Below are 27,536 nucleotides of genomic sequence, written 5' to 3'. Positions count from 1 at the left end.
TCAGTATAATTAAAACCCTGTTTTATAGTACTACCTCTTCTTTAAGATCAAGCTCTAGTTTAGAGAAGGCATCATTAGATATATCATCATTAGATATATCAACATGATTATTTTCAAACTCCTCATCTCCATAATCATTCTCTTCGTCTAAACCTAGAACATTCAAGAATTAAAGGCATTTGAATTCACTGATTTTGTGCTTTCCCTCAAGGGCGTATCGAGCATCAACCCCCCCCCCCCTTAATTTTAAAATAGATTGAACATAAAGTGAGAGAGGTTAAATTTTTTTCTACGCCTTACCAATACAGAGTGCTCTAATCCTGTGGGGCCTCTTCTTGTGGTGCGCCTTAAACCTTAGGGGATATCCAGTACCCGATGTAATTTAACCTAACCTGTCCTTTAGTAACAACAAATATATTTCAAACTAGGGGTAGGTGTCACAATTTATGTTTATATTTCAGGAAAGCAAACCCGAATCCTCTACCGAACGCTACGAACCATCTACAATCGTTTTATATATGAAAATAAAATGTTAGTACTTATTTTAATATATATGTGTTATTAAATGTTTATGTCTTAATAAAAAACTTGTTTTAAATGTGTATTTCAATTATGATTATTACAGATGTTTAGATATTAAGGTTTTTGATTTATACTTATGAATATTTCTGTATGCATAGAATGGATAAAAGACATAACCTTTCCATAGGTACGGTCGTGGTGTTATAGGCTTGATACTTCCAATAATAAGCCCACATTTAGGTACGTTCGTTACGTCATAGACTTAATCCTTACAACTCATATTGACCGCTAATCAGTAATGCTCTCTTGTTTTAGATAACCAAGAAGAACCATCAACTGACTATCAAAGGCCTCGTGAAAGTCAAACAATCAATAAATGGATATTAAAATAATAAGTCACGAAACCTTTGCAAAGACTCACAAAGCCTATCTGCAAATAAGAAGCACACAATACCTACATATCAGGATGGCGCTTATTTCTCTTATTTGACTATTGGATGTATAATGGATGTATTATGGAGATCTCAAATATGTTGCTGCTTTCAGAACAAGCTTTTTATAATGACCGGGTGAGTTGAGTTTTTGTCTTATTTATGTGGTGGCAGCCGAGACAAACTCACACCTCTGACCAGAACAGCCTCCTACCCCCATCGGAGATTTCTCCTCTATAAACTTTGGAAAAAAATAAACATTTTTCCTCTTGCTTGGAATTAGACAAATTTTAAAGTGATTTTAAAAAAATATAGTGATTTTTTAGTTATTTATTAATCTTAATTTTAAACATGTAATTTTAACCCCCCCCCCCTTTTTAACTCCCCCTTTTCGGTCTCTATAATACATCCGGTAGACAAATAAGAGATCTGAGCTCAACATGTCATCAATCAAGATTTATCCACCGAATGTTCTACCTCAAGAAAACATAACGGATGTCCAGTTTGAAATCTGGAAAGAAACCATTGAGGTCTATTTAGAAATAGAAGAAAAATTCAGAAAATTTCTTCCCGGTGGTAGATATTCTGAATGGACACCTGCCGAGAATAATGAAAAAAGAATTTTGTCTGCTATAGCACCGGATAAAGCAGAAGACCTACCAAACCTGCGTAGAGACCTCCGTCAATTTGTTTCAATAGTTGCAAAATTTGTACACTGTGATTATTTCAACCCAATCATGAGACATTCTTCATCGCTCAAATGGATATACAAAAAAATCAGAGAAGATTACAATATTCAAACACAAGGAATATTCTTCCTAAATCTACTTGACCTCCAGTGGGATCCTGCGGGATCAGTCACACCTGTCGGATTTTACAACCAGTACAGATCTCTCATCATTGGTAATCTGGCAAAGAAGGATTCAAAAATAGAATGGAAAAATGAAATCTTAACCGAAGATGAACGTCTTTCACCCAGTCATGAAGATCTAATCCTTCTTAATGTTCTTACACTGATCCATCCCAAGCTTCCATCATATATTAGAGAAATGTATGCCCACAAAATTGGCAAAGATAAGCATCTCATGGATTTTAAAAATGAAATCTTAACAAAATCTAAACATTTCATTCTTGAAATAGAATCTGATTCCCCACAAGTATCATCAATTGAAGAAGCACAATGCAACTACACATCAACAAAAAACTACTCAAGACCATCATTCAACAGATCAAATTTCCAACAGAGAAGATATCAACAATCTAGACCTAGATTCACACCCAATCAGCAGTCTGCCTCAAATAGTCAGCCCCAAACATTTAGCCAACAGCCAACACCATTTTGCAGAGTATGCCAACTATCAGGATTATCAAAAGCCTTGTTTACCAGTCACTATTTGGGAGAAGCAACATGTCCATCATTGTCTGCTAAAGACAAACAGCTTTTAACCAACAGAATCAGCCAACAGCTCAGCACAATTAATATTGAAGAAGATGATGATTCTATTGCCCGAGAATATGGATATGACCAAGATGAGACTCAGCAGCTGCAAGACCAGCAGCAGGTAAAGTTTAATTCTTCTATGGCCAATAATTCAAAAGTTGATAATTCTGAAAATAACTCTAATTTTAGCAAGCCTCTGACCTGTAACTTTATTCAACCCGTCGCCAGTCAAACACTCTCTGTACAAGATATCAACAAAAAAGATATTTTTTTGGACCTGGATTCCGGCGCTACGGTTAGTTATGCTAAATTGTCTGATGTTCTAGCCCATGGTTTCAAAATTAAACCCAATTCCCAACTCTCTAAACTAGCGGACGGGAGAACAAAAATGGCTGCAATTGGGGAAATTGATGAAATACTTTACCATAACAATTGGTGTGTAAGATTCCATGCAATTGTAACTGAAAGTTTACATTGTCCTTTTGTCGCAGGGAACAATTTTATAAAAGAAAATTCAATAATTCAAGATTTTAATGCCAAAACAATTTCTGTCCACAAAAAATATGTTATTTCTGAAACTAGTAAATCTCTCATTTTGCCGACCCAACCTAACAATTTATTATTGCAAAACAACCATCTTAATGTTATATTGCCAGGCCAAGAAGTGCAGTTCTCAGTACCCCACGATGATGACACAATTCTAGCAGTCCAACCATGGCACCAGAACAAAGGAATACAGTGGCCAGACCCTCAACTTTGTTCAGTTAAAAACGGCCAAATCAGTGTCAAAAATAACTATAATGAGATTGTACATACTAAAAGTAGCCCCAAAGTTCAAGTCCGTACATTGAATGATGACTTTAACAACAATGATGATATACCTGTAAATACTAATAAACATACAACTCCCACAGATGTCGATAATACTGGAAAAATTGAAGTAAACAAAGAAGATATTCACCCGGACATTTTAAGGTATGTTAATGATATTCATCATACTTATAGAGATGTATTTAACAACGACATTTCTACAGGCTACAACCATAGATATGGCAAACATATTTCTAAACTTAATTGGGCGGGTCCGAATAGGCCAACAGCAGCTAAAGTTCAAAACATTAACTATGATCATCAAACAAAAGTCCTTTTACAAAATGTATGTGATGATTTGACAGAAAAGGGCGTTTTTGGCATTCCTCAAGACTATGATATACCCATTCAATATTGTTCCCCTGCTTTTCTTGTCAGAAAACAAAAGGCTAAAAATAAGGCTAAACAAGATCTAGGAATTGATGACGTCAGAGTTGTCATAAACTTTACACAACTCAATGATTACTTAAAAAATATTCCTACCACAATCACCAAACCTAAAGATATTTTCACTACATTGGGTAAATGGAATTATATTATAACTACTGACCTTCATTCAGGATTTTTTCAAAATCATGTCTGTTCAGATGATTATCAGTGGCTTGGAGTTTCAACACCCTTTGGTGGGCTTAGATTTTTGAAAAGGTCAGGTCAAGGTCTCATAGGTCAGTCTGAAGAACTAGATGAAATGCTGAGCAAAATATTAGGTCCAGAGATGAAAGCTGGGAAATGTGCACGCATTGCTGACGATATTATTGTAGGTGGACGAACCCCCATGGAAACGGCGGAAAACTACAAGGAAATACTGAAAAAATTTCAAGCTGCAAATATCAAGATTTCTCCGTCAAAAACCAAGGTATTTCTTCGTAGTGTAGATGTATTAGGTTGGAAATGGCAACAAGGTGGATTTTTAGCACCATCCCCCCATCGTGTAAATGCCCTAAGAAATACAAAACATGAGGACATAAAAACTGTTAAAGATCTAAGAAGTTGGCTAGGATTATATAAAACATTACTTCCATCATCACCAAACCTCACATTAATGTTAAATCCTTTTGACTTAGAAGTGGCAGATAAAAACTCTAAAGATGTTATAGAATGGGATAGAAACTTGATAAATCAATTTAGATTAGCAACAGAAGCCGTAGATAAGCTCCAGACCCTGTACCTTCCTCATCCTGATGACCAGCTGCTCCTAGAAGTTGATGCTGCTAAATCAACCCCAGGTATAGGCCATACTTTGTATTGCATCAAAGACGGTAAAAAGCTACCTGTTGCATTTCATAGTGCCAAATTGAGCCCTAATCATTCAAAATGGATGGCATGTGAATTAGAAAGTTTAGCATTTGCTACAGCAATAAATTCGGAGTACAACATATTAAAAGAATGTACTAAACCCATTATTATAACACCCGACAGTAAACCAGTTGCAGATGCCGTTAAACTAATAAAAAAAGGTCATTACAGTTCAAATCCAAGAATGCAAAGTTTTATTAGTAATATAAATAGATTACCTATTGTCGTCCAACTGGCAAGTGGCAAGTCCAATCAAAATCAAAGTAGTGATTTTCAGTCAAGACATCCAAGCTCATGTAATGCTGAACACTGCTCTATTTGCTTGTTTATTTCAGAAAAATCTGACTCTGTTATTATACCTGCTGCTATAAATCATATGGAACCAGTATCTGTATTACACAACAGAACAGCATGGAATAACATACAAGACCAACAGAAAGCATGTAAAGATGCAAAATATCTCCTGAAGTCTGGTAAAACCCCAACTAAACAGTCAGGTAAAATTTATTCTGAAATACGAAGATTGTGCTCTGTGGCAAAATTAGATAAAGACAATATGTTAATTGTACCTTCTCAACACAACAAATTTTCCACAAGTACTAAAGATCTGATTGTTATACCTCAATCACATCTGCCGGCGGTTTTATGGCAAATTCATAATCATTTACAACATCCTACAAAGTCTCAACTCAAAGCTCATTTTGATAAATCTTTCTACTCTGTAGGATTAACCCCGGCCCTAGAAAAGTTATATAATGAATGTTTCTTCTGTTCTACTCAGAAAAAAATACCCACAGTGACCAGCCACAAAACTGAAACTGATGTCAGAGTCCCTGGAGTCGAATTTCATGGAGATGTAATAAGGAGACAAGGTCAGTGTATTTTTATAGTTCGTGATCATTTTTCTAGCTTAACAGCAGCCAAAATTATCAAAAATGAAACTCACCAAGAACTAAAATCTGCTATAATAGAAACTATAAATCCTATCAAACTTTTAGGAAAATGTAGATTAACGGTCGATAATGCTAAAGGATTCTGCCCATTAATTGATAATAGAGACCCAGATTTAAAAAAACTACAAATTGAAGTAATACAAACCGATGTTTTTAACAAAAACGCCAACGCCGTAGTAGACAAGGGTTGCCAAGAACTTGAACAGGAGTTGAAAAGGATAGAACCAGATGGGAGACCAGTAAACAATACAACACTTCAAATTACAGTATCCAGGCTGAATAATAAATTACGCAGACAAGGACAAATTTCATCATTTGAGATTCATTTCAACCGTGATATGAACACGGGAGAAAATTTAAATTTGGATTATGAAAAGATAAGAAAAGATCAAGTTCAGATAAGAGATAAACATAATACCAAACACAATGAAAAAGTTCCGGAACCACAGCACAAGCCCCAGCCAGGTGATATTGTAGTAATAAAAAATAAATCTGACAAGCACAAAGCAAGAGATGTCTATATTGTATCACAATCTGAAGAAGAAAAGGTAAGGATTCAAAAAATTATTCACCCACACTCCAACAACCCAAATATTCGTTCAAAACAGTATCTAACCAACAGTGAACGTGTATTTGTCACAAACAGTTTTCACCATATTCCACAAGAAAAACCTGTAACAACAAAGAAAATAAATAATTGGAATCCTATCAGAAATGTTGAAGAAAATTCTGAAGATGAAAACGAAAATTGTAAAAGTGTGAATGGAAATAAAAATCAAGAATACCAATCACATATTAGGATACAGAATACAGCAAATACCAGACCAGACATTTATCAAGATTTGGATAGAAGATTAGAATTACAACGACAAAAGGCTTCTGACCAACTTAAATCTGCAAATTCATCATATCAAATAGAAACAAATGTCATTGTTCATCAACCAATGGAACCTGAAAATATCGTGCAAACAGAGAGACCCGCACGATATCAAAAAACAGCGGCAAAAAGTAAAATAACTGCATGTTTACAGAATAAAAAGGATATTCTCCAAGTAGATGGTATTCTGTCAGAATCTGAATTTAGTTCTGAATCCTCCAAACAGACAAGTCCTGAATCAAAACCTATACAGAGAAGACATTCCTCTACTGTTTTTGATTTATTAGATTGTAATGAAGATGAAACTGCTGATGACTCATCATTAGACTGGGATTATTCTGATGCTCAAGAACACCCAGATCCAGATCCTTCAGACATATTTCATCAACCTTCTACAGATAACTCGTTTATGCATCCACCTCTAAATTTATCTGCTCATTCTGAAAATTTAGATACAAACAGAGTCTACACTTTTAATTCTATCTTGGATAGACTTTCTTCAAGTTTTCAAGAAGTCACTTCTGTACAACATAATGTACCTGCACCTGAAAAGAAGGGAGACGCTAATCAGTAATGCTCTCTTGTTTTAGATAACCAAGAAGAACCATCAACTGACTATCAAAGGCCTCGTGAAAGTCAAACAATCAATAAATGGATATTAAAATAATAAGTCACGAAACCTTTGCAAAGACTCACAAAGCCTATCTGCAAATAAGAAGCACACAATACCTACATATCAGGATGGCGCTTATTTCTCTTATTTGACTATTGGATGTATAATGGATGTATTATGGAGATCTCAAATATGTTGCTGCTTTCAGAACAAGCTTTTTATAATGACCGGGTGAGTTGAGTTTTTGTCTTATTTATGGACCTAACCAAAGGCCTAGATATACGTGTTTATCAGTAAGGGGGAGGGGGGGTGATTTTGCTCGACAATGCACTTGGAGAGAAGATGCCTAACAATTCTCTATATTTGAGTACACTAAAGTCAATTAAATCTGTAAAAATCAAAACAATAAATCCCAAAAAAATGTACCTGAAATCAACAGATTAATTTTTTCTTTATCCTCTTCTATGTTTTCTTTTTCTTCGTCATTAATATGTAGATTGTCCTTGCAGTCTTCATTGCTATCAATATCATCTTGTTCATCGAGTGCAGGAGTTTCAATATTGTCATCTAGAACAGGTATATGTCAGGGATCTAAAGGGATAAGACAATGGCCGATAAATTGATGTGCATCCCCAAAGATGATACGCATAGTTACCCCTTCTGGGGATTATAATTTGTGGTTGAACCGTTTGGACACTCAACTTAATGAAGAAACCAATCAAAAACCAATGTTGGTAAGCCAACAAATAAGAAAACGTTTGTATAAAACTTTTAGGGACTAAAGGGGGGAGGCGGATGTGCCACTTTTTGAAACCAAAACTAAAAGTCAACAAAGGAACTCAACTAAAAAAAGAGTTACAGGTCTGAGATTTTGCATGGCAGTTGCTTTAAAGGGGTACAATATGGAACTGTGAAGAAACGGCGGCGCAACCGCCTAAAACCGCCGTTTCCCGCCGAATTTTTTTTTGCAATTCTCGGCGGTTTTCGGCGGTTGCGCCGCCGTTTCTTCACAGTTCTATATTGTACCCCTATAAAGCAACTGCCATGCAAAATGTCAGACCTGTAACTCTTTTTTTTAGTTGAGTTCCTTTGACTTTTAGTATTGGTTTCAAAAAGTGGCACATCCGCCTCCCCCCTTTGATCATCGTTGGGATGTACAAATCAGTTTATTATCCAATGTCTTATACCTAAAGATCCTTTATGTAAACACTAGCGGCTTCGCCCCAAGCCTTTAGGGGCTTTGCCCCAAGAGGTGATCCAAAAAAAATTTTGGCGAAATTCGTAAAAAAGACCAAGGAAATCTTCAGCAAAAAAAATGGGGGGGATTTTTCTTTTTTTTTGGGGGGGGGGGGTGTCCCACCCCCCAAGAAAATAGCCTAAAACCACCACAGGACCAGTAGGTATATTCCCTGAAGAGTAGAATACGATCAGTTCAGTGGTTACCGAGATCTTAAGGGACAGATGGACGGACGAACAGACATCATTCTACTTTGTATTATAGATTATGATATTTGGTTCTCATTTACAGAGAATATTTGGGGGGTCGGTTGATTTTTCAAAAACTAGGACAATGGAAGATAATTTCCAGTATGGCTTCGAAACCGATTAATTTCCAGTGTAATAAAACCGGTTCTAAGCCATACTGAAAATTATTTATAGCAATGTATTATATCCAGTTTTCTAAGAAAATATAAATGTTCAATCATAAAAATAAAGCCAGTTTTTTGCCCGTGCCTTCAGCATCTCAAGGCTAAAAAACTGGATTATTCTTATAATTAGGGTTCGCAATCCGAATCCGGTATCCAGAATCCGCCCAATTTTAGGCCAATTTTGGAATCCGAATCCGGAATCCGTTTTTAAAAAGCGGATTCGGATTCTTAATTGGTAGGCTAAAATTAGCGTCTTGAGTTTTTTAATACTTGTCATTATCATCATTATATATAATAATATCTTTTAAAATCTGGTTCGATTCTCGGAAGTGAATTATAGAGAACACCAAGAACATTAATTTTTAGGACAAATTTAGCACTTTTAATTTTTTTTAAAGCCTCTTAAAATATTGTTAGAATCCGGAATCCGCGAAAAATCCCCCATTTTTTGACGGATTCTTGTAAGAATCCGAATCCGGTCCAAAAATTTTACAGATTGCCATCCCTACTCATAATTGGACATTTTTATATCCGCGGAAAGCTATGTATATACGATGAGATAAATAACTATTATTATTTCTAATATTTTCAAAATGAAAGAAATTACCAACCTAAAATTTTTTCTGCTTTTTGAGTAAGAGAAGTGAGGAGAAAACTTAGCAGTTCTTCGAATATATTTGACACATCTTTTTCCCATCTACAAAAAATGTTGGTATTATCCTCTTAGAAATTTTTTTTTCAATTTTGAAAATTTGAGTACTCACCCCCCCCCCCCCCCCCCCCCCGACAGCGAACTATGAACTCTGGCCGCAGCGCTCGGCTCCCTAGCCTGCCTAGACGGAGCGCTCGGCCCCCTTGCCTGCCTAGCCGCAGCGCTCGGCTCACTAGCCTAAAATCTAACCTAACCTAAAATAGTTGTTCGTCGTTGTCGGAGGGGGGGGGGGGGTATTTAAATTTTCAAAATTGAAAAAAAAAATTCTAAGAGGATAACGCCAAAATGTTTAATAAAGAAAAAAACTTCACAAATTTTTTTTAAAATTCGAAAAAATATATAATCAAATCCTAGCTATCAATAATATAAAATACTTAGTAAATTCTTTGTTTTATAATTCAGGTCTTTGGAAGTTTTGTGGCTAATTTTTTGTCACCTTCCTCACCCTTCGCTTACTGAGCCCCTAGATGCTAGGGGTACAGAAATAGTAAATAAAAAAAGGCTGTTTTCTTTATTTTAACCCCAATTTTTCATCTCTTGTTTGTCAATTGCATTTTTTGAGACTTTTTTTACTTTATTACCTATCCTATTCATTATTGGAATAATCATTTCTATGACAAAAGATACAATATCAAACGAAGTATCTTTAAAATCAAGTCCCTATATAAAAGTGTGTCCTTGAATAGTACCAGTATTTAAGCAATTTTGTAACATATTTATATACAATTTTGTTTAGACTTGTAAATTAATATTCTGCCTAATAAGTTCTGACACTATACAAAATTACAAATGTTATTGTTCGTTTATCCTTAAATTATATTTTATGGATGTTGCCATCTTGTTTTTTTATGAAACAACTAAAAATAAAAACTAACCTCATTGCCTGTTGAAGAACAAAAGAGGGAAGAGAGAGAGGTATGTTTGATTCTAACTGAACCATAACATCTGCAGATTGTCCACCTAAAGAATTTTTTTGTCAATAAGATACTAAAAAAGTCTCAATGATTTTTAAAAGCGAAGCTTTTCTATAATTAGGGTCGGTCCGTCCGTCCGTACGTCCGTCCGTCCGTCCATCACAGAGAGTTAGCTCTTTTCGTTAATTTAAACAGGTTAGAATTGTCCTATCGATTCCAAACTTTGCATGATGATTCCTATAGTAGTTAGGTAGAACTTAGAAAGCGTAGCAACTCTAAAAAATACCAGAATGTCCGTACGTCCATTTTAAACATGTCGATTTTTAACTTTTTTGACAACAAATTTTTGTATGTTAAAATATCCGATTCTTCTGATTTTTTGAAAACTGATTCCTATTACAACAAGGTACAATGTTATAAGCGAAGCATCTCTATAAACAAGTCCCAAAAATGTAAGTATGTCCTTAAACAGTATCATCTATTTATGCAGTTTTGCAACAAATTTTCATAAAATATTGTTTGTACTGATGCATTAATATTCTGCTAATTTAGTTCTGACAATCTACAAGTGTTAATGTTCGTTTGTCCTTCTATTTCAGAGCTTCGCTTTTATGGATGTTGTCATCCTTGTTAACACAAAAAGAGGACTGATATGAAATACCACCGCCTCCTTTGTTTTGGACAAATTCAAAAGAAGTAGAAAGGAGTAGCTTTTGTTTGTTGGTAAGTTGGGGTAGGTTACATGGGTAGCCCCGCAGGTCTATGCTCCGCGTGGTTAAGCATAAGGAACCTCCTCCTTCTTTTTTTTTAAATTGAAAAATGGGATCTACTGCAGTTCACGGTAAAATATTGCTGGTAACGAATATTGCCAAAAATCTATGAATTTTAAAGGCTGCTAGCTGCTATATGGCTGAACGTATAGATCATAGCGGGTGTGATCTGTACGTTCAGCCGTTTGGCAGCTAGCAGCCTTTAAAGTTCATAGATTTTTGGCAATATTCGTTACCAGCAATATTTTACCGAGAGTCTGGGGATTATCGGTGCAGCTCACCAAAAACTTTGTGTGAAAGTATTTGCGACTTTGTTTTGACTTTTTCCAGACCTTTTAAAGAAAAATATACTCAGCACTCTAAAAACGAGGGTGCAATTTATGAAAAAGTGCAATGATATTGTACCGACTCTCAATTGGGTCTTTGAAAATCAACCAATGGTAACGAGAATATTAATACAGCCAAGTTGCAGAAAACAATTTGATAGCAGACGAAAAGGGTCATTGAAAAAAAAATGGGGGGGGAGGTAGTTATATGTAATATACACTGTCTATAGATCTGTTTTTTGGATATACGTTTCAGTATGAAGTGATGTACGGACAAAACATGCTCTAATTATAGAGTAGCTGCGCTACTAGAAACGAAACCTGTATTCCAGAAAATGAAAGGTTTATTGTCCAGAAATATTTTGTAACATCTCCCATCGTGGAGCTTAATATCTCTAACATCTAAATATTTAAATTAAGGGGGGGGGAAGTTTTGCCACTTTCGCGTAAACAGTGTGCTGTGGACTAGGTATTGATTTTAGATTATAGGTTATTTAGGATAAAAGTTTACTTTTGGGTATTAGTTCACGTATATTTAATCATTTTTTGAATAGGTCTCCAGGTTCAGGTGCTGCAGGCTGGAAGGTCGTTTCTGGACAGGTAAAAAAATTAAAATTTTTTTGTTTGAAGAGTTAGAGAGCAACTTATAAAACAAAATATGCTTCTTTTTGAATGTTATTAACATATCTGCAGAAAAAATTAAATTCGGCCTCCAGGTTCAGGTGCTGCAGGCCTCCAGGTACACTCTGGACAGGTAAAAATTAAAAAATTTATTTGAAGAGTTAGAGGTACACTTATTAAACCAAATATGCATCTTTTTGAATGTTATTACCATATTAGAAGAAAAAATGACAATCGGCCTCCAGGTTCAGGTGCTGCAGGCCTCCAGGTACACTCTGGACAGGTAAAAATTAAGTTTTCTTATTTGAAGAGTTAGAGGTACACTTATTTAACCAAATATGCATCTTTATGGATGTTATCATCATATTTGCAGAAAAATTTAAATTCGGCCTCCAGGTTCAGGTGCTGCAGGCCTCCAGGTACACTCTGGACAGGTAAAAATTAAAAAAAATTATTTGAAGAGTTAGAGAGCAACTTATAAAACAAAATATGCTTCTTTTTGAATGTTATTAACATATCTGCAGAAAAAATTAAATTCGGCCTCCAGGTTCAGGTGCTGCAGGCCTCCAGGTACACTCTGGACAGGTAAAAATTTAAAAAAATTTATTTGAAGAGTTAGAGGTACACTTATTAAACCAAATATGCATCTTTTTGAATGTTATTACCATATTAAAAGAAAAAATGACAATCGGCCTCCAGGTTCAGGTGCTGCAGGCCTCCAGGTACACTCTGGACAGGTAAAAATTAAGTTTTCTTATTTGAAGAGTTAGAGGTACACTTATTTAACCAAATATGCATCTTTATGGATGTTATCATCATATTTGCAGAAAAATTTAAAATCGGCCTCCAGGTTCAGGTGCTGCAGGCCTCCAGGTACACTCTGGACAGGTAAAAATTAAAATTTCTTATTTGAAGAGTTAGATGTACACTTATAAAACAAATTATGCATCTTTTTGGATGTTATTACCATATTTTAAGAAAAAATGATAATCGGCCTCCAGGTTCAGGTACTGCAGGCCTCCAGGTACACTCTGGACAGGTAAAAATTAAAATTTCTTATTTGAAGAGTTAGAGGTACACTTATAAAACAAAATATGCATCTTTTTGGATGTTATTACCATATTTGAAGGTAAATTGACAATTGGCCTCCAGGTTCAGGTGCTGCAGACCTCCAGGTACATTCTGGACAGGTAAAAATTTAAAAAAAAATATTTAAAGAGTTAGAGGTAAACTTATTAAACCAAATATGCGTATTTTTGGATGTTATTATCATATTTGAAGGTAAATTGATATTCGGCCTCCAGGTACAGGTGCTGCAGGCCTCCAGATCCATTCTAGACAGGTAAAAATTAAAAAAAATTATTTAAAGGGTTACAGGTACACTTATAAAACCAAATATGCATCTTTTTGGATGTTATTATCATATTTACAGAAAAAATTCAAATTGGACTCTAGTTTCAGGTGCTGCATGCCTCCAGGTACACTCTGGACAGGTAAAAATTAAAAATCTAGTCTTCTAGTTAAGCAGTATTTTATTAAATAATGTATTTCTTTTTGATAATGTAAGTTGTACATATTTTAAAAAAGATAATTTGATCTGTAAAATATTTTTTTCAGAGTTCTAAAATGAAGAAAAATTTATTGTTCACTGGAAATAAGTAAATGACGAAAGTTATGTGAATATTATTTAGGATAACATTGCAAATTTTATGCTCTAATTTTTTATATAAAGTTTCTTTTCTATTTCTACATAGTATACCTTCCTTTTAAATAAAAGATTACACGTTTGATTTACCTGTCCAGCAGGCTCATGGAGGCCGCCTACAGCCTGTCTGGAGCCTTAAATGCTATATTATACTAAATTATTATAATTTAGCCATTTTCTTTTTAGAAACCATTCCTATAAATTCAAAAATAACCATTTAGGATTTTTTAACTGGCTACCAACAACCAGCAGTCAACAGGATCCAGGTAAGGTGTCCAAATCAAAAAGTATTAAAAAATATTTTAACTGCCTGTCCAGAGTTGACCTGGAGGCCTCCAGTACCTGAACCTGGAGGCTGATTGTCAATTTATCTTCAAATATGATAATAACATCCAAAAACACGCATATTTGGATTAATAAGTGTACCTCTAACTCTTCAAATAAGAAATTTTAATTTTTACCTGTCCAGAGTGTACCTGGAGGCATGCAGCACCTAAAACTAGAGTCCAATTTGAATTTTTTCTGTAAATATGATAATAACATCCAAAAAGATGCATATTTGGTTTTATAAGTGTACCTGTAACCCTTTAAATAAATTTTTTAAATTTTTACCTGTCTAGAATGGATCTGGAGGCCTGCAGCACCTGTACCTGGAGGCCGAATTTAAATTTACCTTCAAATATGATAATAACATCCAAAAATACGCATATTTGGTTTAATAAGTTTACCTCTTAACTCTTTGAATAATTTTTTTTAAATTTTTACCTGTCCAGAATGTACCTGGAGGCCTGCAGCACCTGAACCTGGAGGCCGATTGTCATTTTTTCTTCAAATATGGTAATAACATTCAAAAAGATGCATATTTTGTTTTATAAGTGTACCTCTACCTCTTCAAATAAGAAATTTTAATTTTTACCTGTCCAGAGTGTACCTGGAGGCCTGCAGCACCTGAGCCTGGAGGCCGATTGTCATTTTTTCTTCTTATATGGTAATAACATTCAAAAAGATGCATATTTGGTTTAATAAGTGTACCTCTAACTCTTCAAATAATTTTTTTAAATTTTTACCTGTCCAGAGTGTACCTGGAGGCCTGCAGCACCTGAACCTGGAGGACGAATTTAATTTTTTCTGCAGATATGTTAATAACATTCAAAAAGAAGCATATTTTGTTTTATAAGTTGCTCTCTAACTCTTCAAATAAATTTTTTTAATTTTTACCTGTCCAGAGTGTACCTGGAGGCCTGCAGCACCTGAACCTGGAGGCCGAATTTAATTTTTTCTGCAGATATGTTAATAACATTCAAAAAGAAGCATATTTTGTTTTATAAGTTGCTCTCTAACTCTTCAAACAAAAAAATTTTAATTTTTTTACCTGTCCAGAAACGACCTTCCAGCCTGCAGCACCTGAACCTGGAGACCTATTCAAAAAATGATTAAATATACGTGAACTAATACCCAAAAGTAAACTTTTATCCTAAATAACCTATAATCTAAAATCAATACCTAGTCCACAGCACACTGTTTACGCGAAAGTGGCAAAACTTCCCCCCCCCTTACGGCATCTATAATACCTACTAAATCGAATGATGTAGAGAGAGAGAGAGAGGACAATTGGCTGTTTATCATAACGCTTTCCTATTCGTTGGCTAACAACTTTGGGGACTTAAGATAATTTTAATTGATTCATTCATGAAATTGAGCGTTCAAACTGTTCAGCCACTAATTTTAATCTACAGATGGGGTAATTTTGTGCATCATCATTGAGAATGTACATTAATTTATCGGCTATTGTCATATTCCTTTAGTTCCCTGCGAATGATGTCTGTAAAAGAGAGGGGTAGGTTTCTGGTAAAATCCGTAAAGGTTATGTGTTATAAGTAAAAAACAGTACCTAGGTAGTAGAACGATAAAAATTTATGTTAACTTTTTTTTAAAAAATTTTGTCTATAGTTCTTTTCAATAAGAAATACAAATATTTAGTGAATATTATCGTTCTACTACTATTGTTAAGCCTTAAAACACACACCTTTACGGATTTTACCAGAAACCTACCCCTCTCTTTCTCCAGCAGCTGGAACGATCGGGCTATGCTTTTCACAAAGATGACAACATTTATAAAAAGCGAAGCTCTGAAATCTGACTTAATAACAAACGAACATATAGAATATAATAAGTAGGGTTGGCAATCCGGAATCCGCCCAATTTTTGGGCCAATTTTGGAATCTGAATCCGGATCTTGAATCCGTTTTTTATTAGTGGATTCCGGATTCTTAATTGGTATGCTAAAACTAGCGCCTTGAGTTTTTTCTTTCAACTATCGCTTTTTGAAGGCAAAGATTATCATCATTACATATAAAAATTTTCAAAATCTGGTTCGATTCTCGGAAGCGAATTATAGAGAACACCAAGAACATTAGGTAATTTCTAGGACATATGTAGCACTTAATTTTTTAAATTTTTTTTTAAAAGCCTTTAAAAATACTGCTAGAATCCGGAATCCGAATCCTGAATCCGTCAAAAATAAGAATCCGAAATCCGCAAGGAATCCGCCACTTTTTTGACGGATTCTTTTAAGATCCGGAATCCGAATCCGGCTTAAAAATTCGACGGGTTGACATCACTAATAATAAGCTTAATATAAATCTTTAAGTCTAAACAAAATCCTATATATTTTGTTGCAAAATAAATCATTGTTTAAATCAGATTTTCAAATAGGATTTTCCATTTTTTTAAGCAAAAAAATCTGAATGTTTTAAATGGACGTACGGACTTTACTATAATTTCTAATTAGTACCTAACTGTTATAGGAGTCATTAAGTAATGTTGAAAATCGAAATGACAATTCTAACATGCTTAAATTTAGATCTAACCGTTACGTACTGGCGGACAGACATATCCTAATTATGGAAAAGATTCGCGTTTAAAAATGTAAATTTCTAAAATTACCTTCATGTTTGATATCATTTACAGATGTTTCAAGCATTTTTAATAATTCTTTTTTAAAAATATTTTAAGTCATTTTTACAATACCTATCTGAAACACACTAAATACATAAAATATAACATCAATACAAAAACTTCATAAATTTTAATTCATTTATTTAAAAAAATATTTTTTACCTAAATAAAACACAGTTAAATACATATGATAATATATTTTGGTAGTACGTAATCATTTGAAATGGGCAAAGAAAAGCGAAACTTATTTTTTTTAGATAAAAATAATAATAAAGTTTGAATATTTCCTAATTTCATTTGATGACTTAATGTTTTGGAAAAGAACTTTCCTACCTAACTATAAGTTTTTTGAATAATTTTTCTTCGCGTATTTTTCATAAAGTTAAGTGTACCGTTTTAGTCAAATGCCCTTATTAAGGTTACACTATATATTATGGAAAATACGCGAAAAATAACCCCCTTTGCCCTCCCCCCCCCCCCCTTAAAATACTATTTTTATTCAGCAGTAGCAGTGACAACACTCAATTTATCAAGTTTAATCCCGCCGGCGCCGCCGGTCAACTTGTGTATCCGCCGCAGATGCTTGCTCAGCACTTTCCGACTGCCAAACCGGTTGCCACACTCGGTGCACACAAAGTTCTTCAGCCCCAGGTGAACTCGGTCCACGTGCTCGCGTAGTTCACCTAAAATGTAAATAAAATCAAGGAACCGGTTTTTAAAATAGAACAAGAATAGCCGCTACGCCCCCAGAGGTGTCTAAGGGCACTCCACAACCGCCCCTCCCCCTTTACAATTTAAGAAAAGAAAAAGGATAACCATATTGGTTCAGCGGTTAAATATTTCAGTACAAACATGTGCAAAAATAAACACATAAAAGAAAAATAAATTTAATTCATTATGTCCGTTAGTATTTGGAGTTGGGGAGATTGATTTATAGTTCATTGTCCTACCCCTGTGTCCCAAAATAGTAATTTATCGCATCGTATTATAAACAGCTTTCTGCGGATATAAAAATTTACAATTATAAGATCAAAATTAGTCTTGTTAGCCCAAGATGCCAAAGACACAGGCTAACAAAACTGGTTTTAATCTTATGATTGTACATATATTTTCATATTCGTAGAAAACTGGACATAATACGATACAATACATGATTTTTCAGAGTGGCTGAGAACCGGATATTAATTGGTTTCGAAGCCATACTGGAATAGGAAGTGTACCTGGCTGCCAGAACCGTTTATCACATTGATCACAGGTATGCTTCGGTAGGATGCCCATTTGGGACCAGTGGTTTCTTTGCCTACAAAATTTTAAAGGTTTCTAATGTTTTTATTTTACATAGCTATAGATCAGCTATCTAACCAGTTTATTAGATTAGGTTAAGCAGAGTCTTAATGGTCATTAAAAAAAATAAAGGTTTATTAGGTGAGGTAAGAATTGATACAAAATTACTTTAGCTCCTGGTGATTTACTTGGTGTAATTGTAAAGCTAAGTTGGTTGACAAACTTTAGTAAAAATATGATCTATCTGTAGATAATAAATTTCAGTGATAAACCCACAGATAAGGTATAGCCAACAAGCGAAATAAATCAAAAATATTAATTGGGGGGGGGAGATAAAAAAAAAGTCGTAAATTCTGCTAAGTGTTGCCCCCTGACGACAGCTGAAAATCACATAATATAGGTTTAGTAATTTATATCGAATTATTTTCGTTGTTGGTATAAGCTGGGATAAACCTACCTGTGTTTAATCAAAGTTGACGGGGTGGCAAATGATTGTGGACAGAACTCACAAGAGTAAGCCTTTTCATCTCCGTGGATAAGCATGTGTTGGAGCAGGTTGTGGCGCTGTAAGAAAGTTTTGTGGCATTCCTTACATTCAAATGTCTGGTTGTCAATCTAAATGAAAACGACAAATAATTGGTTAAATTTTGTATTTTGGGGGGTTTTAACCTACATATACTTATGCTGAAATAGCGGATAACCGCCGAGGCCTCTCTATGGGCACCTGAGGTGGTAGGGGGTTTAATTCCACCCCTCCCCCCCAACCAATATCTTATTTTAGCTTTAAAACAACGTAAAAAAAACATTTTGGGGGGTTGATGCATTTCTCTAGGGGCGATTTCTATTGGGAGAGTGGTGGTAGGCTCCCCTGAGTTTAGTTATGAACCTTCCCAAGCCCTAAGAAAAGCTAACTTGTAAAGGAGAACTATATCGAATCAGTGGTTAGCGAGATCCTTCAGTACAAACAAACAAAAAGACAGACAACAGAAGGACAGACATCCTGTTACTTTATTATAAGGATATAATTGTTGAAGAGTAGTTGCGCTACCGAAAATATGACCAACCTTGTGCTGTGACCGTATGTGATTCTTTAAGCTGAGCTTTGTTTTGAAAACATTGCCACATTCGTCACAAACAAAAGTCATCCCCTCATTCTCCTCCATCTTCTTGTGCATGGATCTATACAAGACATGAAGACATGCATAATTGTTATTTCTCGCATCGTATTATAAACAGATTTCCGCGGGTAAAAATGTACAATTATAAGATTAAAACCAGTTTTTTAGCCCCGAGATGCCGAAGCAGAGGCTAACATTTAAAGACAATTAAAGACATGCTTGTCTTATTAAATTATGGCTTATCATTAAGGTATCAAAATTTAAAAATCTAGATAATAAAATAACATAAATATAATAAGATTGTTAACATTGTATGTTAATATGTCCTATTTGTAGATGACCCTGGAACCAACCCCACAATGCCAAGCCACATGTCTTCAAGTTTTATAGTTTACCTATTATTAAATAAATATCTATTTCTCGTATGTTTTATGATTATTGCTATTAAAGAAAATATAATTTTATGTTTAGATTGTATTTTATTTATTGCAGATTTTTATATTGTTGTTTTGTTTTCTTAATCGAGGTTTTGAATTTATGTTTTGTTTTTCATAATAGAAAATGTGTGGACAAGGGTTCGAGTCCTAGATTATTGCTGCTACACAGAATGATAGGGTTTCATACCCAGGTGCGTAAAAGTACGGTCACAACGTGTTTTAACAATGCTACCAGAGCGTAGCTGTCTTCTTTTTTAAAAAAGGCAGAATAAGATCTACGGAAACTGTGTACAGCAGAAGTCTAGCATTCAAACCTTCCACACAGGCGGTGTGTCTTTTCCTCATAAAAAGACAGAAGAAATTAGCTTTTTTTTATGAAGCCTAGCTTTAAAGGTATTAGTAAAGGGCAACTTTGTTTTCCTTCAAGCGGTGTGTGAATATTCTACTCTCATAACAGGATATTTAGCTAAGAAAATTAAGTCCTATGTCCGAAAATACCTCAAATTGCGGTGCAATCTTTCATAGATTTGGGGCTCAATTATAAGCGGTGTCAAATATTTCTTTAGCCAAACTAATATTAACACATTAACAGGTGCAACCTAATTCTCATGTTAGGTTGGAATTCATAAATCCTCGATGGTGGCACTTTTAAATTGGTGTAATAGAAAACAACCTTCACAGTAAAAATAAAAAATGTTGGGGTAAATCAAGTAAAAAAAGGGGAGGTCAATATTTAGATGTCAAATTCAGAAGAAGAAGAAGAATACAGTGACACTCTACAAGAAGCTGGGAGACAGGTAAACCAGCTACAAGAAGCTGGGAGACAGGTAAACCAGCCAAATTCCGTAATGGCTGAATTAAAAATAGGCCTAGAAGTGCCTAAGATGGCAGATTTCGATAATTACGAATGCTATAAGGATATGGTTGAACTATGGAAAGCAACCACCGACCATCCTAAAAATAAATTAGGAGCCTATCTCGTAACAGGCATCCCTAATAATCACAAAGTTTTTGGCAAAAACTTGCAAGAAAGTATCCTTCTTAAGATACGCCCCGCTACCCTCGCCACAGACCCTACTAGTATTGATAAGGTAATTGAATACCTAGATGGCTTATTAGGTAAAACTCTCAGATCTTACCAAATGCAATTATATTCAAAAATTCATTTCATACGTCGAGTCCCAACCCAAAACATTGCGGATTATATAAGGGAATTTGATTTGCATGCTACAAAATGCAAAAATAAAAACATTGATATTAACTCTAATATCAAAACTTTCATTCTCTTATTGGGAGCAGGGTTGACAGCTCTACAACATGAAATCCTGAAAGGGGTTATAGACGCTGCATCCGACGACGAATTGTACACTAAAGTTAAAGAAAAATTAGTAGGAATGCTTACGGACAGCTGGGGTACAGAAAATCAGAACCAAAACAAAGATATGTCGGACGCGTTTTTTGCAGAAAACGAAGAGGCATTTCTAACATGGCAAACCCGGAAAAAGCAATTTCAAAAGAAAGGACAATTTAAAAAGTCGTCGTCCGCACCGAAACAACATAATTCATTCCCTGTTAGCAATAACGACAATAATCCTAAAGATTATCACGGTCGCGTATATAAATGCCGGGAATGTGGCTCTTTTAAGCATCTATACAGAGAATGCCCCCATGTAAAAGGGAGAACTAATCATAAGAAAAAGGAAGCCTATGTAACTGAGCCAAATGAAGGGGAAGAGGGATTTATTACCGAACCCGAATCAGATGAGGACAAATCTGTCCAAAAGGTTTTCCTTACCTTTGATAAAAAAGAGCTAAATAGGTTTACAGCTGAGACCTTGAACTCAGCCGCCCTGGACACTTGCTGTACCAGCAGTGTCGCAGGAGAAAAGTGGATGGAGATATATCTCAATGCCATTCCAGAGCATTTAAAGGACAGAATAAAGGGACCCTTTTCAACGGGAACCGAATTCACCTTTGGGAATAACCAATCCCTTATCTCAGGAAAAGCATACAAAGTGCCTATTATTATAGGACAAGAGCTTTATGACATAATTATTGATGTCATTCCAAGTGACATACCCCTTCTTCTTTCAAAGAGTCACATGAAAAAGATAGGGATTACCCTTAACATGGCAGACGATACAGCCACTGCCAATGGAAGACCTCTCAAGGTCAGCACCACCTCGGCTGGACACTTCATAGTCAGCCTACTTGGTGATAATGATAAAGAAGGCACCATGCTTATTCAAGAAGTAATGGCAGCTGATCTCATATCAGCCAATGACAAGCAAGTATACAAAATGCTTGACAAAGTCCACCGACAGTTAGGACATAGACCACAGAGAGTATTCATAGAAACTCTCAAGTCAGCAGGACAATGGAGAGATTCTTTCCGCGATATGGTCGAGAAGATCATAAATGGCTGTGAAGGATGTCTCTTGAGGAAGAGAAATCCCGACAGACCTGTTGTCGCCCTCTGTCCTTCCAATGACTTTAACCAAGTGGTTGGCCTAGATCTCAAGATCTTAAAGGGAAAACCCATCTTATACATGGTAGATACCTTCACTAGGTACACTCTAGGTACCTACATAAAATCTAAAGATCCTGAAGAAGTGGTGAGAGGAATGATGAGAATCTGGATAAGATATTTTGGAAAGATGAAAGAGTTGATCTTTGATAATGGTGGAGAATTCTCCAATAATCTGATGATGGAAGTCTGTAGCCAACTAGACATCAAGATACATACGACCGGTAGCTCATCACCTTGGCAAAACGGAACAACAGAAAAAGCTCACTCAATTGTTGACGACATTCATGAATCTGTAATGATTGAGTTTCCAGAATTAGATGCTGAAACGGCCTTAGCTTGGGCCTGTAATGCCAAAAATTCCCTGTCAAATGTCTATGGCTTCACCCCACATGAATTAGTATTCGGTAGAAAACCACACCTGACAGACATAGTAGAAGCTCCACCAACAGCGCATGAAATCAAGACCCATTGTCAAGTATTCGAAGAGAATATGAAAGCAATGACAGAAACCAGAAGCGCTTTTATGAAGTCACAGAACAGTGAAAAGCTGAAGATTGCATTGAGATCAAAGATGAGAACAGTAGAATACATCTACCAACCTGGCGACTGGGTTTACTACAGAAGAGAGAAGGATGGCAGATGGATGGGTCCTGGGAAAGTTATGTGGCAAGATAGTAAGGTAATAATGGTTAGACACGGAGGTTATTGTACCAGAACAAGTGCCAACAGACTACTGCCAGTGAAAGAGGAGCTGAGAGTCAGAATCGAAGCAGGAGAAATACCAGGTGCTGACTTATCTACAGATCATCTTGGCAATCCCATACCTAAGGAGAATACTGAAAACAAAGATGCTGAAACAGTAAAAGACAATGAGACAGACAAGGTCCAGACCAGCATTGCTTTCCAATTTCAAGAAAGGCCAAGTGCAAATGAGCAAACAGTCACTGAAAATAATGACTCAAATCACATTAATGATGATCAAGACAACCTAACTGCAACAGACACAATCACTGAAGACAATCCAACTCAAAACAATGTCACTGAAAACAAAAGAAGAGGTAGACCACCAAAAGCAAGTACTAAAACAACCAAACAACCGCTATTCAAACCTCCAGAAAGAGTACAGATAAGACTCAATGATGAATGGAAATCAGGATTGATTGTCAACAGAGCTGGCAAAGCAACAGCCAAAGCCAGCGAAAACTGGTATAATGTAGAAATGGACGATGGAACCAAATTCTATGACGACATGACCAAATATGAAATTAGACCAATCAATGAAGAAGCACAAACAGTCAACTGGGTTCACCATGAAGTACTTGCCGTAATGGTACCCACGGAAAAGCGAAATTCTCCAGAAGCCCAAGCTGCTAAACTTAAAGAGCTAGAGAAACTCAAAGAATTCAATACCTATACAGTAGTCGAAGACAAAGGGCAAGAAAGGGTGACCACAGTCTGGGTTCTCACAGAAAAAGGGACTGAAACAAGAGCCAGATTGACAGCCAGGGGCTTTCAAGAGACAGCAGAAGTACCCACAGAATCACCAACAATGAATAAATCATCATTAAGGATGTCCTTAGGTATTGCAGCAGCAAAAGGTTGGTCAATAGGTACCACAGACATACGCAGTGCCTTTCTACAAGGTTCTGACCTTGACAGGGAAGTCTTTGTTAAACCCCCCAAAGAGGCACAAATGGAGGGTAAACTCTGGAGACTCAACAAATGTCTTTACGGACTAAAAGACGCTTCCCGGAAATGGTACAACAAAGTTGATAAGAAACTGAGACAGCTGGGATTCACACAATGCAACTATGACTTTGGTTTCTACTATCTAATCAAAGATGGAGTCCTAATAGGATTCATAGGTCTACATGTGGACGACTTCTTGCATTCAGGTAATCAATACTTTAACAAGAAGGTCCTGCCTTTAATTCTGGAGTGTTTCAAAGTTGGTAAAGAGGAGATTGGCAATTTTGTTTACACCGGCTTCCAAATAGCTCAAGACAAAGATGGTATCACTCTTGACCAGAAACACTATGTAGACAACATTACCATTCCCAATCTAGAAGCTGCTAAGCTTGCTAAAGCAGATACTGACCTTAGTGAAGATGAGCTCACTCTACTAAGACAGATGGTTGGAGTAATCAACTGGACGGTAAGGGCTACCCGCCCTGATATCATTTTTGACATGATATACTTGTCCACAAAGTTCAAGAAAGGAAAGGTATCAGACTTGAAATATGCCAAGAAAGTTCTTTTGAAACTTAAAGATACTGCACAAGTAAGAATACCTGCAATGGATTTGAGCAAAACAGAGATCTACCTATATACCGATGCATCACTAGGAAATCTAAATGAAGCTCTAGACAGTACAGCTGCCTATATCATACTTCTAGTAGAACCAGAATCTGGAAAATGTTTCCCTATAGACTGGAAAGCCAACAAGAACACAAGAATCGTGACCTCCACTCTTGGAGCAGAATGCTTAAGTCTGTACATCGGACTTGATGCAGCTATTGCAACAAGATGGCTACTGTGTGACATGTTCCAAGGCTACAATTTTCCCATAAGAGCCATAATAGATAACAAAGACACCTACGACTCAGTACATTCCAGCACCAATGTGGCGGAGAAGCGGCTGCGCCGGGAAGTAGGGATGATAAAGGAATCTTTGAGGACTGGAGAACTGTCAAGATTAGTATGGTTGAGGGGAGAATACCAGTTAAGTGATTGCCTGACTAAAAAAGGGGCTGATACAGTAAAGCTCAGACAGGTTATCCAATCAGGAATGCTTAGCAGAGAGCAGCTAAATGCAGCTAGCTAAGCCCTAAGTATTAGTCTCCACTAAACAAAAGAAATTGCTTTCCTCTCATAAGAAAGTAAGATTTTATTCTATTTCTAATTGTAAATATAAATAATTCTCATTTTTTATTGTCAAATACACCCATTTCATATTTTTTTTAAAAAATCGTTTGTGCGAATTTTTACGTAAAAATCGCTTGTGCGAATTCCCGCTTATTTTCCAGCTGGGATTTCAGAAATAATAACAACAAATACGAATGCTAACAGGGTTAATACCGAACTCATAAGAGAACGCGGCATTCTCCTAATTCTTGCGCGGCGTGAAAATTTGTGTGTCGGCAATTTATTGGTCAAGCTTATTTCATTAAAGCTTACTTTTTTTATCATGTTTTTATATTTTTCAATAGTAATTCTTAGCAATCTGAACTTATCAGTGCAGCGTCACCACATCCCGGTGTTTTTAAAGAAGTAAGTTTGTTTTATTAAAACTTTATAAACCTTACCACACTATCATATAGAACTTTTCTCAATTTTCGTAATTGATATAAAGTTTAATTTACTGTTGCTAATAAGTTAGTAAATAATTCAAGAATCGTGTAAAACACAAAGCCTTTTCAAGAAAGCTTTTTAAAATTATAAAAATATTATTTTTTTAATTACGCGATTATAAAATTATACAGTACAAACGTATATTTAATATTTTGCGTCGCACTTCTTATTTCCTGATTTAAGTGCTTTACAGTGCATTTTCATAAAGCACAATGTTTTATTTTCTATACATATATACATCTTTTTGTAATTTTAATACATGTGCATATTTATACTGCATATAAAGATACATAATAAATGGTCATGCTAAAGCCATATGTATTGTAAATATTACGAGGATAAAAGTTTTTTTTTTCCCCTCATCTCCTTAACTATGTCATAAGTTAAAAACAACATCTAAAACATCTCATACTTTTTAGATGTCCTCTGCCATGGATACCCACGAGAACGAGCCCATCACGCACACCATTTTGGCGAGTATCATCATGCCCAGGGCCATCCTTGAAGACCTGAAGGTGGGAGATAACTTCAACTGGATTATCACTGAGAATCCCTCGGTTGAAAGCTTGGAGAAGATCATCCTTCAACTAATGAATAAAAAGGCCAAGCAACACATTACTGTTCTTTCCTACCATGATGTCCTGCTAAACTCTTTTGATCAACAGGAAGTTATGGCGAGTATCCGTAAGATGTTTGAATGCGCGGAATCCTCCGGCATTCACAGATTTTCCGCAGGAGAATTTTTGTTCATTCCAGATCAACAAACAAACTGGCCAGAGATTGCTAGATGCAATAAGATCCTGCGTGACCTTGCTGTTGAGTTTTGTGTACAGCCATTGATGTTGAATAAACCCTTGATGAAAAAACAGGCTGGTTTCGACATCAAGGTTATTGAAGGAAGATTCTGGCAAGAATTTCTGTCCGGTGTTTCATTGGGCACTAATCTCACCATGGAAGCACTGAAGAAAATAGCGGCGGTCATTGTTAAGCACACCACCATAGGTTTGCACAACCGTGAGGTTCTGCTACCTAAGAATGGTCCAGTTCTCCTTACACCTACTCCAATTGGCCTAACCCTGGAGTATAAATCATCGCCTGTTATGATAAACCATTTAGAAGCCAGAGGAATGTTTTGTGACAAGACGCCCAGATCCCTATCCCGTGGGCGAGCCCCCAATAGAGGGAGAGGTAGAGGCACCAAGAGATTATCCACCAGAGGTTCCTCCAACGGTAAACCAAGAAGATCTACAAGTGATTCGAGCGCAGGTCCATCCAGCAGCCTCGCAGAAGATCTTTCTGATCTTGTCTTTCTCACCAACAGAAGGAGCCTCACTGATGCTGAGCTGGAAGCTCAAGATCTACTTCCTTCCGAGCAGGTTAATAGGATCAATAAGGTGTTGAAAGCCTACAAAAGTAAATGTTCTCTTCTCAAGGAAGCTGTGGATAGATGTTCCTTCCTAGAGGACAAGCTGACTGAAAAAGATGCGCAATTTCAGGAGGTTAAAGAGAAGGAGAGAAAATATAATGAAACCATCAGAGACCTGGAGGAGGCTGTTGACAACTGGGAGGTTGCCTACAACCGAAGCGAGGCGACAGAGAGAAAATACAGACGCTGGTACGAGGAGGAGAAGAAAGAGAATGAACAGATCTTAGAAGAACTTACCCAGGCCAAGGACAAGTACAGGAAGTTGAAGGACGGAAAGAAGAATAGAAAAGGACGGAAAGAAAAGCCCAAGAAAAGCGCTCGTAATTAATGTTAACATTGTATGTTAATATGTCCTATTTGTAGATGACCCTGGAACCAACCCCACAATGCCAAGCCACATGTCTTCAAGTTTTATAGTTTACCTATTATTAAATAAATATCTATTTCTCGTATGTTTTATGATTATTGCTATTAAAGAAAATATAATTTTATGTTTAGATTGTATTTTATTTATTGCAGATTTTTATATTGTTGTTTTGTTTTCTTAATCGAGGTTTTGAATTTATGTTTTGTTTTTCATAATAGAAAATGTGTGGACAAGGGTTCGAGTCCTAGATTATTGCTGCTACACAGAATGATAGGGTTTCATACCCAGGTGCGTAAAAGTACGGTCACAACGTGTTTTAACAAAGATGTGATCAAAAATGATAAAAAAAATTGCTATGCTAAAAA

The 27,536-nt window shown here is 35.9% G+C and overlaps 2 protein-coding genes and 1 long non-coding RNA gene across 11 annotated transcripts in view; 1 reads left to right on the top strand and 2 right to left on the bottom strand.

Moving 5' to 3' along the window:
* The window catches only part of LOC145319850 (uncharacterized), a 33,794-nt gene extending 17,058 nt beyond the window's left edge, over positions 1 to 16,736 (bottom strand). For both annotated transcript variants that reach the window (XM_080162251.1, XM_080162250.1), the window contains exons 1-6: positions 16,647 to 16,736; positions 11,696 to 11,776; positions 10,240 to 10,324; positions 9,264 to 9,349; positions 7,430 to 7,570; positions 35 to 153 (exon numbers count right to left, since the gene is read on the bottom strand). In XM_080162251.1, coding sequence (XP_080018377.1) covers positions 35 to 153; positions 7,430 to 7,570; positions 9,264 to 9,349; positions 10,240 to 10,324; positions 11,696 to 11,776; positions 16,647 to 16,683 — 549 coding nt within the window. In that variant the 5' untranslated portion in view covers positions 16,684 to 16,736. The remainder of the gene's footprint in view (positions 1 to 34; positions 154 to 7,429; positions 7,571 to 9,263; positions 9,350 to 10,239; positions 10,325 to 11,695; positions 11,777 to 16,646) is intronic.
* LOC145319847 (uncharacterized) lies at positions 3,597 to 4,573 on the top strand. The gene is made up of 2 exons (XR_013880049.1): positions 3,597 to 4,120; positions 4,393 to 4,573. It is a non-coding gene; the product is annotated as an uncharacterized LOC145319847 (long non-coding RNA).
* Positions 16,734 to 27,536, bottom strand: part of LOC145319848 (uncharacterized) — a 34,888-nt gene continuing 24,085 nt past the window's right edge. For all 8 annotated transcript variants that reach the window (XM_080162243.1, XM_080162242.1, XM_080162245.1 and 5 more), the window contains 4 exons: positions 19,007 to 19,121; positions 18,400 to 18,557; positions 17,879 to 17,958; positions 16,734 to 17,341 (listed from right to left, as the gene is read on the bottom strand). In XM_080162243.1, coding sequence (XP_080018369.1) covers positions 17,154 to 17,341; positions 17,879 to 17,958; positions 18,400 to 18,557; positions 19,007 to 19,121 — 541 coding nt within the window. In that variant the 3' untranslated portion in view covers positions 16,734 to 17,153. The remainder of the gene's footprint in view (positions 17,342 to 17,878; positions 17,959 to 18,399; positions 18,558 to 19,006; positions 19,122 to 27,536) is intronic.

The sequence above is a fragment of the Acartia tonsa genome, chromosome 5, assembly GCF_053477335.1.
Source record: "Acartia tonsa isolate MP-2025a chromosome 5, ASM5347733v1, whole genome shotgun sequence".
Taxonomy (NCBI): domain Eukaryota; kingdom Metazoa; phylum Arthropoda; class Copepoda; order Calanoida; family Acartiidae; genus Acartia; species Acartia tonsa.
This window is presented reverse-complemented; position numbering and strand designations above follow the sequence as displayed.